The following is a 15,940-nucleotide window of genomic DNA, read 5'->3' as shown; positions in this document are numbered from 1 at the left end:
TCTATATATTTAATACATGTAATACCATTAATGGGAATAACCATTGCCAGGGATTCTGTTCCAATAGGGGAAGTCAGATCTTACAGTTTTTCACTCTGCTTTCTGTAAATCTCACTTGGACCAATTCACACCAGCTAAAATTTACATGTGAACGTAGATTTACCGCTGAGGAACTTTTTGCCTGCTGCACAGATTTTCCTGCAAACATGTTTGATCTTATGACTTCGCATAAGCAATTAAAAATGTGCCTACGAAGAATAGTGAGATCTAATGAGAGGAACGATTACATATAACCAGAAACAGCTAATCTAGTTCATCTGCATGTTTGCATTTACAGAGAAAAGTAGGTATTTGCCTATTTTTAACATTTTCTTTTCTCTTCTTCTTTGGGATGGGTCTGCATCAATTTTCATTATTAAAAAAATTAAACTCAGGATTATTCAATAATTGGAAAAACATAACATGATGAAGGAATTGGGTTTCATTGAACACATTACTACCTACCTGCAGCGTGTTGACACTGCATAAGCTTAAGAGTATATTCAGCTGATACGTATCACATTAGCAAAGGCTACCTGGTATACTTTCAGCTTTTTACTTTCAGCTCTGACCTACCAAAGAGAATACAAATCTTTCAGTTATTTCAAAAGGCTGCGGAGAAAGGTATTTTTTTAATTAAAGGCAAACCAGTACTCAGACAATACTGGCCGTTACAAATCTTCTTCCGGAAGCGTTCATACTAGCATTAATATTCTGGGCAAACAGTAATTTGATTAACTACTTCTTTGGGGTTTGCTGGTTTTTTTAACTTTGTATATTTCTTTTCAGTAAATGTTTCTGTAGTGCTTGTTTATTGTTCATATTGTGCAGGTCGATTTCCTCAACAAACAATGCATTTTGACTTCTATAGACTCTGCAACTGCATCCTACAATCTGTACCAAGTCCCACACGTGGGCCAAGCAAATGTATCCTCCCTGTGCTGAGCTCCAAGATATTAGCATACAAAACACACAACGTAAGGCTAGGTCTTAGTATTACTTAGCATAAAGCTCAACATAAGCCTAGAGGGTTAGGGTTTCCCAAATAGTTTTGTGGAAGAATATGCCTTTTATGAAAGTTGGAAATGAGAAATCTCCAACGTTTTCTCAAAATCCGACCAGTGATACACTCCACTAGGAAAGAGAAAAGATGCTGTAGTAGCACCTTTAACCCTTTCCCCCCACACCCCTTAAATAAGGTTGTTGCAGCGTGACACGCATCTGACAAATATGGCTAATTTCTGCATGGCTGGAGTCAGAAATTTACATCCACAATTGCAGATCAGTAACCCCTGCAGTTATGAAATTGTGTCATGGACCATCTCCAGGTTTCAGAATTGTTCTGTCAGTTAAGATGTGAATAATTGTACCTTCAACATCTTCAATAGCTAGTTTTAAAAGTTAAACCATTCAAGACTTTAGATCTTGTGCTACAATTCAGTCTCAAAGAAGGAAAGAGACATAGGTCCTACTCAAGTTATCAGCTTCAGACTTCTTGCATTATTATATATTAGAGACATGTTTCAAAGAAAAACTGATGAGTAAGCAATTCTATCAGTAAGATATAAGGGGAAAATGCAAATTTATCTACTTTAAAGGTAAAAAAACCCTAAAATAAATTAGACATTTGAACAAATACTGCCTGTTAAAAGGGACATTTCATAAAATTCACTAAAACATGTTTTCCAACCAGAAGTAATAGTCTTCCTACAGCTTTAAAACAGAGTGACCAGGTGACCCCAAGATTTCCCTTGCAAACACTGCCATTCTGTGGTTCTGTGATTCAAATAAATTCTGAATTATTCCAATGTTTTCCATACAGGGGTAGCACCTAATAACAATTTTGTCTACATATCTACAATGAGAACTTATCAAGAATTTATAGTTGAAGCAGACAAAAGAAAGAAGTGGTAGATGAAAAGAGATTATACTCATTTTACCAACAGAAAAGTTAAGCTCACAAAGCCCATTTCCCATTTACACTACCAGCATTCTTCAATATGCTGGGTGTATAAGGGGCCTTAATGCAGCTTTAAATTTAATTTATGTAGCGTACCGTGGGCTTAGTATAATTGATTCATTCCAGCCTTATTCTCAAAGTGCTCAAGATTACAAATTACATTTCTGAATAAGACTAAAATTTAACTCTTCTTATATATAGTCCAACATGTAAGCAGAAAGATTTCTGTCTTCTGGAAATATGTTATTTCATTAACAGAGCAAAAAGCTCCGAAAACCTTACAGTAGTTTAAGATACAAGGTCAACAGGAAAAAAAAAATCAGCAAAAATATTTTTTGCTACATTTCTTGTTAAACCTATGGAAAATTAACCTTCTAGCCTTGTTGCTAGGATGCTGGCGGTTTTTATGTACATACGCATATATACATAATTAATGCTTTTCCTTTGAAAGGCAAAAAAGCAGCCTTATATTCATCCTCACTCATAAAAATTCTTTCTTTGTGTACTTGTACCTCTAGAAATCTCAGCCTGTTTTTAAGATTATCAATAACAGTATACACAGATGGAGTTAAAAAAGATGTAACCCTGAGAACAGTAATACCAAGCATCAAATTTGGTACTACATATAGGACTACAGTCTGATATATTCTCACTACCTCTTTGACACTCTGAAGTCAATGAATTCATTCTCAGATACAAAACTTAAGCCATCCCAAGTGTTGAGTCTCAGTCTCTCTTGCACAGCAGGTAAACACCATGAAACTTAACAGCAAGTATCACCAATATAAGAGTAGATAATATGACTAATGTAGTATTTGGCCTCGCATAACTGAAGGAGAAAAATGACATTCATCAAGAATGATATCACAGGAGAAGCTGAGGACCTTCAGTGTTTGCTACAAAAGTCAGAGATCTGAACGTGTTTAGTAACTGAAAGGACAGCGCACTGAAGAGCCCTAGCTTGCTTTCACTGTGCCAAAAAAATCCCTGTTGTTCTGTTTTCAAATGGAATCTCTACATCCTGTTGAAGCGTTCACTGGAACAGTTTAAAAGTGCAGTTTCAAGAAGAAAAATAATTATCATTCAGAGAAAGTATTACTATTGTAACTGCATCAACAAAAGTTACTTTCATCAGCAAAATAATTTCATTTGAAAGTAGTTCATTATTATCATACTAATCCGGAGATTAATTATTTAGTATACCAACTTCAGTTAAAATGGAAGTTTTCTCCATTGTTGGTTAAGCCTCATGTATTTTATTTTTTAACATTCTCATCACATTTGAACTAGATAATACATTTACTGCATCAGGTAAATACTTTATCAAAGATTGCATTTCTACAGGTAGTCAGACAAATAAGAACAAAACCCAAAATTAATTATAAGCCCCATTTATCATAATAATGCCTAAAGGAAAATCACAAATGCAGTTGTGTCCTTCTAGGTGCTGTACAAAACAATAATTATGATTACTCCTTCAGAAACCCCTTTGATAGGAATGGTTGGACTCGATGATCCGGTGGGTCTCTTCCAACCTGGTTATTCTATGATTCTATTAGTTCTACTATTATTTTGTATGACTTCACATATTCTTTTCTCCTTGCAGGAAAAATAAATGTTTGCATGAGAAAAGAGAATACACCAATCCTCTGAGGGCAGGGTATGCCACAGCAAGTACCTAGAAAAATATTCCAAGGACAAAGAATAGAGAGCATTAGAAGCATCATGATCTTCCTGCTGAAAAATGGACCTAATTTGGTTCTACAGCAGCGAAAAACTTTTTTATATTAAACTTTGCTATTAAATATTTTTGCAGTGTTTCTTCAGCATGTTTCCCCAACAGGTAGAGGAAACATTCTGAAGAGCCACGCTTTCAGCAGGTATATAGTATGACTAGATGTGAGGGAAAAAAGTTGCAATGATGTGTGCTTCTGATTCCTCATTGACTCATTAATGAATACAAATTTTCCAAAGTTCAGTCCAAATAAGCTGGACATGATGAGGGTCATTTCAGCAGCTGAACAACAGAGAGAAATAAGATCCTTTCAAAGGTTTATACACTTTTATAAATTATTTTCCAGATTTATTTGTATCTGAAGTGAACAGCAATTCCTCTGAGGCTCCATTTGCATGGCCTTGTAACCGCTCAGCATCACGGCAATGGCACATTTCACACATTACAATGGTTAGAAAGCTGCAAATTAGTTCACAGAAAGGAAGACGTTTCATCAGTATCTTAGAGTGTGCTATTTTTTTTTTTTGTTGATTTCTAAGCAGAATTCAATATTAACATTCACCTTCAAAACTCTTCACAGTTTAGATCCCAGCTTTCTGAACAAAACTCTGCCTGTTGTAGTCAGAACTTCTGGAGTCAGCAGATCCAATTCTCCAACCAGCTGAGAATTCTCACTATTTGGAAATCTCTTGCCTTCGTTTTCAGTTTTAGTGGTTTGCTAGTCACACTAAATGATCACACAATTTCCTTCTCAGGCATGATGCATGGGTGTGTTTTCTGAATAGTAAAACAAAATTAATATAAAGCATTTATGCGATATAGAAGTCTTAGGGTGCAGTTATAGCAAACCCTACTCTCCCTCAACTTTTCTTTATAAGCCAGCAATCTGTCCTACAGCATACAAACTTTCTCCACAAGATAAAGAGAGTTCTTTTTTTATCTTTGTTCACCATACTAAAGAAATTTCACAGTATTTAGAGTTGAACTACATATTTTATCTGGAAAAAAGTTTTCCACAAAATGATGATTAACTACAGTAATATATTTGATGCTTACAGCTGCATTGCAATTTGGAGATAGTAAAATAATAAAACGCATAGCAATGTTTACAATTATTATTTTAAATATAATAGGTCTGTATCACTACAGGATACAGTAAAGTACCACACTTTAGTTCACTAACACATTACTAATTTAAAGAATAGGAGGGATATGAATCCAAATATATATTATTTTCCACCTTCAGCAAAGAGAATATTTTACATTGTTTGCTATGACAATATACAAGTATATTAACTATATCATGACATTTGTGAAAAGCTGTTCAACTAGATCTTTTAAACGAGCTAAAATAAAAGACAAAATTTCCAGGGTAATGTAGGCCCAAACCCCTTTATTTCTATATTAAAAAAAAAAAGGCATTTCATTGTGGGATTTTAGAAATTCCTCATTTGTATGTATCTAAAATGTGTTCTCTGTACATAGTCATATATACAAATGTATAACTAACAACTGATTCACGTATGCTGTTGCCTGAATATGTTGTTGCCAGGCAACCGCTATAAAGCATTTTGCACTGCTTGCAAAAATCTGAATGAATGACTCAAGGCGAGATTATTTCTAAAAAACTAGGAAGAAAACTCCCTACTGGAATAACATTAATAATTCCTTGTGTATTTCAAGGATTCATAGAGAAAGTTCCTTCCACAATTACTGATTTGAGAAAGGACAGTTCCTTTGAGTAGGATTTGAAGGGCATTTTACAACAAGGAAATTCACGTTCTCTGCGTGCAGCTAATGTTCCCGCCTGGACTCTAAACCAAAGCCACTCTAAACCACTAACGGGTTCCTTTAAAATGACTTCAGGGTCTTTTCCTCAGGTCTTTAATGTCCATTGCAGGACAAAAATGACAGATGCCTTAATGGAAAACCAAAAGGCCATCACCTCACAGGAGATACAAATCAACTCTCAATAAAATTTTACCATCTCACGATATGCAAGTGAAAGAGGTCAAGTCTACAAACGCTTATTTGTGTAACTGTCATACAGCTAAGGCATAATCTCACTGAAGTTAATGATACATCAAGTGTAAAACTAGAAACATCTATAATCCATTGATAGCATGGATGTGATATGCTATCTGCAAAAGAGAAACTATTTGTCCTTTAAATAAGTGTCATCCACTACAAAACTAATAGACCTTTGGCTATCAGACCTCTTGAGAAATAAGAGGTGGAAAAGCACATCAAGAAAAGCAACTGGGAAACACAGCAACTCAGATATGCCTAACAGATGCCTGACTGAGAATTTTCTCTAACCACAAACATTAGCATTAAAAATGGTGGGACTTCTTGTCCTTGTTTACAATAGCTGCAATATATTTCTTTCCATTTCCTGCACAATATGCTTAATCGATACAAACCGGTCAAAAGCTCAGGATGATTGTTCTTTCCATAATGACCAAATTGGAAATCCATATATTTTCCATTTAATTCTGCAAATCCATTCATGTAACTGTAGCAAGAAAAAGTATTGAATGCAGTAATTATTGGTATTTTAAATTATACTTTTAGTATTAAGTAGTAAATGTGACTAGATACTTTACCAGACTACAGTAAAATCCTTTTAATTCCATATCTCAGGTTGTCTGGAGCTAGTGTGAAAAAAGGATCTCTTTTACACAGAAGGAATCTGGAATCCGAATCCTGTTATTCTGCAGCTTTATTAATATTAAAATAAGTCCATTACAAATAGGAATTAAGTTTTTAAAGTTTCATTTTAATCACTTTCATGCTCTGAGACAGAATTCACTGTTGAGCTCATCCATCAGGATGCAGTTACAAAGGGCAAACTCAGTGCTTTCAAACAGGCTGAGCAGTTTTCTCATAGACACTAACATCAAATAATCTATGGAAAATATATCAATTCCAGGCTGTGTTGTTTTCTCGGGCTTTTCCATTTGTTTGTTTGTTTCTTAGAATATGTTATGGAAACTCAAAGAAACAGACAGACTTTACTCTGTTCTCTGTTTTCATCATAACCCACTTGCAAAGCTGCTACCATCAATCAGCATAATCTCAAACTCAGAACATCTGGCAAATCCCTTTGCTTTCTTCACCCTAAATATATATATAATATCCATTAAATATTAGGGTTTTGTTAAACACATACTGCACTATTTCATGAGGAACCAAACTGCAATCAGAGGTTCATATCCATAGCACTGTTAGAGCTGACTGACTGAAGACAAGGTTAACAGCAGAAGGAGAAACATGTTCATTTCCAGAAAAGGTATCTGCAGTGATCTAAAAGTATAGTTAAAAACAGAGAGGTTTACACGATAAAACTTTTCATTCGGTGACTAAGAGCAACCTGTTATTTATTACTCAATCAAGACTGACTGACAGGTACAATTTTCTCTTTGGATAGCAGTATTAGAGTACAAGCTGAACCACTCAGGAAATAATTCTGCTCAGTATGGGAAACACAGAAAAAAGTCAGTTTGTTTTTTTTTTTCACCAAGTGAGCGAAAATTTCTGTTAGATAGTATTCTTTTGTTCTGTGGCCAAGGCAGGCCAAAAAAAGTAAAAAAAAAAAAGCAACCAACAAGATTATGACATCGAAGGTTGATATGGGTCTAAACAAGACTACCAAAGTGACATAATGCTCGTTTTTAATTAGACTTCCTAATGTGACATCAAACCATTTATCTTCTAAGAAACAGCACTTCAACAAGGCATGAAATCCTTGCAGCTTAGTTTATTAGGAGGCAACAAAGGGATTCAATCTGCTACAACAAAGTTTCAGCCTATGAGCACAGCCAGCACAGTACAAAATTGTGTCATATGAATTTTAATGCGACACAAGTATGAAAGATTCCAAAAGAACAAAGGCAGCACAGTCCTGTTCCACGCTACACAAATGACCTATTCTAATCTGAACAACACGCCACATTACAATCAAATTTATTTCAAAAGAGGGTCGTACAGGTCATATGTAATGGCTGCAGGAATGAGGTATTTCCTTTATGTAGTATTAGAGAAAAGCAAAATATCAAACAGTGCAGAAATGCCAGAGCACTGAAGAAAGGCATATTTAGGCTGCAGAGAAACAGATTTTAATATGTTTTAATTACAGTTATCATTACCGACTACAATTTCTAACTTTCAAAGATACTTGTGATACCTCTACAAAGACATCGTGTGGTCGTGTGAGACTGTCTACTACATAGGCTTTTATGTATACTTAAAATTTCAAGGCACCTTAGAAATGTTTTATAAGCCTATGCTTAAAAAAGTAAGGAGATAGGCTAAGCAGTCTAACTGGCAGAACGTCTCCTCATGGCCTGACAACTCCATAGTGTAAACCGTGATCCTCCCAATAGCAGTAGACGTCAGATTCCAATAGCAAGAGAGGTTTGCAAAGCTCTTCATTTAAGCACACTCACTATCCAACCCTACATCAAAAGAAACTACTTGAACAACATATAGATATCGGAACAATGGGATCTACTCGAAACTCTGTCAGAAAACATACAGAAGCGCATTAAGGGGAATTTCTTCACAATGAGGGTGGTGAGGCACTGGCACAGGTTGCCCAGGGAAGCTGTGGCTGCCCCATCCCTGGAGGTGTCCAAGGCCAGGTTGGAAGGGGCCTTGGGCAGCCTGGTCTGGTGGGAGGTGTCCCTGCCCATTGCAGGAGAGTCAGAAAAAGATGATCTTTAAGACCCTTCCAACCCAAACCATTCTATGACTCTATAGCCCTTCTGACCAGGACCACTTATTGGCAAAACAGCTCACAGTCCTGACTGCTTAGTTCCAAACGTTTGTTTGTCCTCTGTGACCGGAGACAGTACTCACCATACTACAAACCCAACTTGCAAATAGAATCATAGAATCATAGAATAACCAGGTTGGAAGAGACTCACAGGATCATCGAGTCCAACCATTCCTATCAAAATATGTGGGGAGCAGACACAGTGGAACAAGTACTTAAAGAAAGGTATATCAGCCATAGTAAGTCAGAGGTAAACATGTGATACCTTGTAAAAAAACATTCCATAAGGATTTTCTATTTAAAAAAGTACAAAATCAATGGGAGGCAGCAATTTGAAGGTGGCTTAGGAGTTGGGAGTTTTTGAAAGCTAAATGTTTTGAAAACTAAACTCTACCATAAAGTTCACAGCAAATCAAAGGTTGTTGGTCTGGGCTTTGTTTTTAATAAAATCAAATAAACTATCTGATTTTGCTCTATCTCAATTTTACCTGCAACTTCACAGACTGTGTTATATTGGAGTATCTTAAATGTGATTCCCAGCCAGGGCGCTCTCAGTCACAAAACAAGACAGAATACAAGCTGCACTGGAAGAATTTCCATAATGAGCTGGATACCAGCCTAAAGGTTAGAATTAAGTTTGATTGTCCAAGTGTAGCAGTAAAATTGCTATTGGTCACCTTGGTCCTCCAAGTTCTTATCAATCTGCTTTTCAGGAGACATCAAAATATTCAAAGAACGTAAACTACTATGAGCCCCCTGCTGCTCCCCAAAAGATCAGTAACTTCCAGTGTATAAGAATGAAGCATGACCAGCAAAATATACAATTCTATATGCATATTTCAAAATTATCTTAGCCTTAGTTTACAGCATGCATAGCTCTCTTCCCTCCTTTCAGTATTTTTCTGAAGTTTAAAAAATTCATTTGTTAACAGACATTTATAACCCTGAAAACTGATGTATTCACCTATCTTATGACAGCTCTAGTGCAATTCATTAGGATTTGGACTTGGAGACACACATAAGGGAAAAAAATACAAACCTTTTAATGTTTCATTTGGTGAATAAAAATTGCATTAATTTAGAAATTCAGTCACCAGTATCCAATTAGCTATGGATATATACACACAAATTCATACCTTTCAACCATCACATCTCATTTGAATGTTGATACTATTTGCTACAAAATATAATCCATTTTTCATTGTACTTAATAGATTTATTCAGATGTGCATCCCCATATGTCATATTTAAGCTTATACTACCACCTGCCTGAGGCTATGTAGTCTGAGTTGTCATCCTCACACACCTCTTCAGTAGAAGAAAATACTCTGCACATACCATGTGAACTGTTTCGCTTCTGGTTAGTGTAGAAGTACGATAATCATTCTGGCTATGAATAACACCCACTCCAAAACATGCAGTTTTACGTCCCCCTCCAAAATCAAATTAATATCTTCAAAACAAGACACTCAAGGTACCTATGATATGCTGCGCTGTAGTATCACTGTCTTCATGATTTTATTTTCACAAGGCAGCAAGTATCATCCAAGACTACTGTAAAATGAGCTCTACGTTTGTTGCATACACCATGCCCATAGGTATATAAAAGTACTCGCATAGAGACACACATATACATATTTTCACACTTAAAGGACCGTAAGGTACTTTTAAATATAGATTTGCAAATTAAATAGATTCACTGCGCCTCCAACTACCAACATCATCAAGTTGATGTGATACCATAACCTCATTGTTTTGCGTTCAGTCCATCAAGTAACACTGCTGAGCTTGGAAAAAAATGATGAGCAAAGGTTAAGCAGAGGCCTGCAGAAACAAATTCAGTGTCAGAAATTGCTTCTTCACATTAACTAATGCCTGACTGATGCATGCAGTGACTCTGGGGTTGCAAAATCATTAACAAGAGCATCCATTCTCTTTAGATTTACAACACCCCTCAAACACTCGGAGTTGGTGCTTTTAAAGGCTTCAGATCAAACTCGAGGTGTTCTTTTGGAATTAACATCCCTGCCAAGGCAGCGAAGTGCTCCAAAGGTCAATTTATGGTTAGACTCCCACCATCCCGTACACTGGGTCTGCAAGCAAAGCATCTGGGGGGAAGGGGAAAGGAGGAGGAGATAAATATTAGCACTGTGATAAGCTCACAACTTGGAGGAAGGCAGATCTCACGCAGCCCCTGCTCTGTCAGGTTTCAGGGAAGCAGAGAGCAGGCTTCCCACCTCCCTGGCAGGGAAGGAAGGCAGGCAGGGACTCTCCAGCTTTCTGCACACCGAGAGAAAAGCAAAACAAGGGGAACCTAGGAAGAACTGCGGCTCTTCTCCCAGCCAGGTTTAGCCTCCAGCCCACAGGGACCCTGTTCTTTTGGGATTATTGGCAACATCAGCAGCCGTGCCAGCCAGCAGAGGCCTTGGGGCTTCCAGCTCCCCTCAGCCTTCTTGTTTCCACAAAGGGTAGAAGAAAGTCCGAACTGGTGAGTCCCGGGAGCATCTGAAGTTTAGGAAATATTAGGAAAGCCCGTCCCTGCACGCACTTTGCTCCAAGTTCCCTGCCTGCTCACGGCCGCTGCCCCCCCGGGAAGGCGCCCGCGGCACAGCCGGTAACAGCGGCTTCTCTCCGGCCTCGGGGAGCATCCCGGGGCACCGGCAGCTGCGAGGCCGCCGCTCACTTCGGTCCCAGGCAGCCTCTGCACCTCCCTTCGGGTCCCCGTGTTTGCCACCCCCTTCCCTTCCCCTCCCAGCGCCCCGTGCCCTGGGGCAGCTCCCACACCAGCATCCCCGCTCCGCTCCAGCCTCCGACACTCCAGACCGTGCCCTGAGGGGAGACATCGCCCTCCCGAAACGGGGGAGAGAGAGAGGAGAGAGGCGGAGAGGGAGAACCCGAGCGCCAAGTTTTCGCAGCCCCCGACGAGGCGCGGGGGGGCCGGGGCGAAGCCGCCGGCGGGGAGCGACCCTGGGAGGCGCTGGCTGAGCGAGAGAAGGAGCCGCGGCGCCTTCCCGGGGAGGGCGAGGGCGAAGCCGGCGGGCTCCGGGGAGCCCTGCGGGAGGGACCCGAGTCCGAGCGGCAGCGGCAGCCGCCGGGTCGCCGCCCCCCGTGCCCCGGGCACCGCCTCGCCCCCGGCGCTCACTCACCCCCAGCTTCCTGCTGCGGATTTTCACGTAGCCCTGCTTGACTATATCGTTAAAGTTGGAGGCCATGGTCAGCAGCGCCGCCGCCTTCCTCCCCTCCGCGCACCGGGCTCCGCTGTCGCCTCCGCCACCTCCTCCCCGGGGCTCCCCCTGGTGCCGCCGCCCCGGGGAGCGGCGCCCGCCCGGCTCCTCGGCTCGGCTCGGCGGCTCCGGGAGGCGGGCGGGGCGGCGGGAGGAGCGGAGCGGCGACACCGCCCCCGGCGCCGCCGAGAGAGACCCGCCCCCAGCGCCGGGGCCGCGCCGAGCCCCCCGCGCCGGGCACCGCCACCCGGGCAGCGGGGGGAGCCGGGGCCGCTGTCCCGGGGAGCGGGGGGAGCCGGGGCCGCTGTCCCGGGGACGGAGCCCTCGGAAACGCGGCCCGGGGGGCAGCGCGAGGCCCGGGGGCCCTGGAACCGCGGGGTCGGTGCGGCCCGCGCCGTGAAACCAGCGTCCGAACGAGCCGAGGCGAAGGAAAAAGGCACGAGTCACAGAATCACAGAATCATCGAATAACCAGGTTGGAAGAGACCCACCGGATCATCGAGTCCATCCGAACTTGAAAAATGAGGTGTCGCCCCCGAGTTATTCTGTGCTCTCCGCGTCTTTAGTGCTTTACGGAGCTCTGGGAGGAGAAACCAACAAGAAGAGCGACTTCTGGAAAACAAACAAACAAAAACCCGAACGACACGTAATGTGTGGAAGAGATGAATGAAGTGGAGTTGCTTGTGTTTGCTCTAGTGTGAAAAAACACTCATTCACTGGTGAAATATTAAAAAGGACAAAATCTTCGAAGCAAAGATAATAGTATTTTTATTTTACAATTCAGCGCTGAAGCGTAGAATCACCAGGTTGGAAGAGACCCATTGGATCATCGAGTCCAACCATTCCCGACAAACACTAACCCATGTCCCTCAGCACCTCGTCCACCCGTCCCTTAAACACCTCCAGGGAAGGGGACTCAACCACCTCCCTGGGCAGCCTCTGACAGGGACCAATGACCCTTTCCATGAAGAATTTTTTCCTAATGTCCAGCCTGAACCTCCCCTGGCAGAGCTTGAGGCCATTCCCTCTCGTCCTGTCCCCTGTCACTTGGGAGAAGAGCCCAGCTCCCTCCTCTCCACAACCTCCTTTCAGGTAGTTGCAGAGAGCAATGAGGTCTCCCCTCAGCCTCCTCTTCTCCAGGCTAAACACCCCCATCAGCAGCGAGTATATACACTAGTTTTAAACAAAGATGCATATAAATCTCTTCAAGGTTGCTCGTTATATTTTTGGAGTATTCAGCCATGCCCGGAGACTCCTTTCAGGCTATCGTTTGACCTAAGACAACTGTCTTGTTAGACAAGTAAGCATCATGTCTGGATATTGTCTAATTATTATTTCTCGACACAAGACAGATTTATATGACAAGATAATTAAACATGCAAACCAGCTGCAGCAAAACTTATCAACTAATTCCCACACTAGTATATGTGAAACAGTGATGGGTAGGAATTAACCTGACCTGATGAGAAAGAAAAACTACGAATACGTGAAACTTGACAAGAGAGCGTGTCAATATTGTGCTATAAAAATGTACTTCGTAAACGCTTTCAGTGAAAAAAATTCAATTTTTATTATAAGCTTAATAAAAGCTTTATAAGATCTTTTGCTAGATATCGGCTTTCTACTACACCGTTGCCCCGAAGTTTTATGAATCAGGAATTTGCAGGGTACAGTGCTACAGACCAGGGCAATGAATCATAGAATCATAGAATAACCAGGTTGGAAGAGACCCACCGGATCATTGAGTTCAACCATTCCCATCAAACATTAAACCATTCTCCTTAGCACCTCGTCCACCCGTGCCTTAAACACCTCCAGGGAAGGTGAATCAACCCCCTCCCTGGGCAGCCTCTGCCAGTGCCCAATGAAACCCATTTCAATAGTTGAAAGTTTGTCAGAAGCATTAAAAATTTTCAGAATTGATAAGACAATTTTCTTAGTAAATGGATTATCCGGTTTGTTCGGACTTAGTTGATTTTGCATGTCCAGCCTTCTGCAAATTAGACTTTCTCTGGAGAATTCTTCTGGACCTGCATCTAGAGATTAATCTTGGAGCAAACAGGAAATCTAGAAAATTGATCGTAATGCATTAGTGATGGATTTATAAGGAAAAGATTTGTAACTTCATTCCTTCTTATTATATAGGGAAAATGGGAGATAGAGAAATTTTGATGTTCCTGACTTCCAAAACATTTTTAACTCTGCTAGCCCACCATAAACCAGATATAGAATCACATTTAAAAAAAAAAGAAAGACAGACTCTTAATACTGTTTCTAAAGACTTTTGGATCTTCACTGACTGCTGATGACTTTGCATCCAAGTCTAAAATTATGATACTAGGCCAAGAAAACTCTTTCCTCAGAGTAACCCTTATTATTTCATTTGTTCTGATTTTTTTTTTTTTTGCTGAAGTCAGTTAGTAAATGTTGAAGCAGATGAAAGTTTACCTGTCCTTTTATTTTCTAGAAACTTGATTCCCAATTACATGAATTTTGGAACATCCACTAGGAGTAAGATTCTGCATTATTTTTATCCAAGCAAAAGCTTCTACATAATTATACAATTGTTTATAAAAGTTATCATCATAAAAAAGAATAGGGAAAAATACTAAGCCTATTTACAGTTGCGGCTACCAAGCTGTTTCTTGCAAAATGTCAAAAGGATATTATAAGTTTGATCTTCTGCTTTGGGCAGAATATGATTTTTTTCCTTGATTTCTGTTTTAATTATATGCCAAATCAAAATATGCTGTGGCTTTAGAAAGAAAACTTGGATATGCTTACAAGAGAATTCTTTCCGGACACCTTACAACATATTAAACATAAGCTTTGTTCAAAATGAGACTAGCGATTGTTTAAAGTACAGAAAGCTCTTGAAGGATCAAAAATGAGAGGAACATTTCCTTTCAATTGCCAGCCAGAAGAGTACATAATCCTATTCAATTAACTGACAAAAAGACATTTCCCTTACAGATTAACCCTGAAAGATTTGTAAGTTTGTACAACTGGTTTCATATGCAGTCCCTGCCCCCTCTTCACCATCTCTCAGCTACACAAAAATTGACTTGTAGGATCTGAGAAAAAAATGCCCGTGTGCTCAGATTGAGATAGAAGTAACTGTATAGTTTGTTTTCCTTAAGATTGCGATGTATCTTGTATGAAAGGGCCAGCAGTTTCAGAACATTTTGTAGTTTTTTAAGTCTCTGCAGTAAGAGGTAATAATACAGCAAAACTTTAGTCCCCTCCCTAACTTGCATGTCTTGTTAGTAGCCTACTGTTTGGAAAACTTACCAGTGAAATTGAAGGTGCTGGTCTATTTCCAAAGCTAATCAGCTGGGTTGTTTTATCATATATGAATATATCTTATATACATCATGGCAAATGGTTTTGATGACCAAGGTAATCATAGCTCTATTAGTAATTTTCAACACGTTTTCTCCAGTTATTACTGTTCTTGTATTTTTCTTTAAAATCCATGTATGAATTATGATATCATTATTTATTTTATTACAGTAAATTAGCAATGCAATATAAGATTAGCACTGGTCAGAATGAGCAAACATTCGTTTGCGTATGGGTCCCAACAGCAGCTTGTGGCACAAATGCGTAGGAAGACGACTCTGAATCACAGAAGGACAGCTGATCTGTCCTGATGTTCCCCACAAAAATACTGTTGTGTTCATAACACATCCATACGTTGTATTTGCTGTGAAAGTCACAGTTTGTGAAGGAATATTCCCCAAAGCAGTCAGCCCAAAACCTTTACCTTGTTTTTCCAAAATCTCAGGAAGGCAAATGTTCTCTGAAATCCAACAAGTGCAAACTCAATGTAGCCAAGAGGAAGAGGCAGGGAAAATGTAGCACAATTCCTTCTGAAGAATGTATTGCCATGAACTAATGCTGTATATACGCCATAAAAGATTATTTCTAATATGCCTGCTGGTGTGAAATCAGCATTTAGAAAGGGAAATGATTCAGCATGTAATCAAGTCACGCATTATTTCAGGCAGAGAAGTTAATTTCTAATCTACCCAATGTAAGTTCAATAAAATCTAATACTATTTTGGACAGACAATGTGTATTGCCATTTTCCTCTGTCAGAAAGTAATTTGTTTAAATGAAATTATCTTCACCTGTGCTTGCTTCACAAAATTAACTAATTTTGATAGTACTTATTTTAAGTCTGACTTCCTATGTCCCTCATTC

The 15,940-nt window shown here is 39.9% G+C and overlaps 1 protein-coding gene across 1 annotated transcript in view; it reads right to left on the bottom strand.

Moving 5' to 3' along the window:
- Positions 1 to 11,752, bottom strand: part of DOK6 (docking protein 6) — a 225,785-nt gene extending 214,033 nt beyond the window's left edge. Inside the window, exon 1 of the mRNA XM_069853029.1 lies at positions 11,658 to 11,752. Coding sequence (XP_069709130.1) covers positions 11,658 to 11,723 — 66 coding nt within the window. The 5' untranslated portion in view covers positions 11,724 to 11,752. The remainder of the gene's footprint in view (positions 1 to 11,657) is intronic.
- Positions 11,753 to 15,940: the final 4,188 nt, after the last annotated feature.

The sequence above is a fragment of the Phaenicophaeus curvirostris genome, chromosome 3 (genome assembly GCF_032191515.1).
Source record: "Phaenicophaeus curvirostris isolate KB17595 chromosome 3, BPBGC_Pcur_1.0, whole genome shotgun sequence".
Lineage (NCBI taxonomy): Eukaryota > Metazoa > Chordata > Aves > Cuculiformes > Cuculidae > Phaenicophaeus > Phaenicophaeus curvirostris.
Note: the sequence above shows the minus strand (reverse complement) of the source record. Positions and strands in the feature narration are given on the sequence as shown.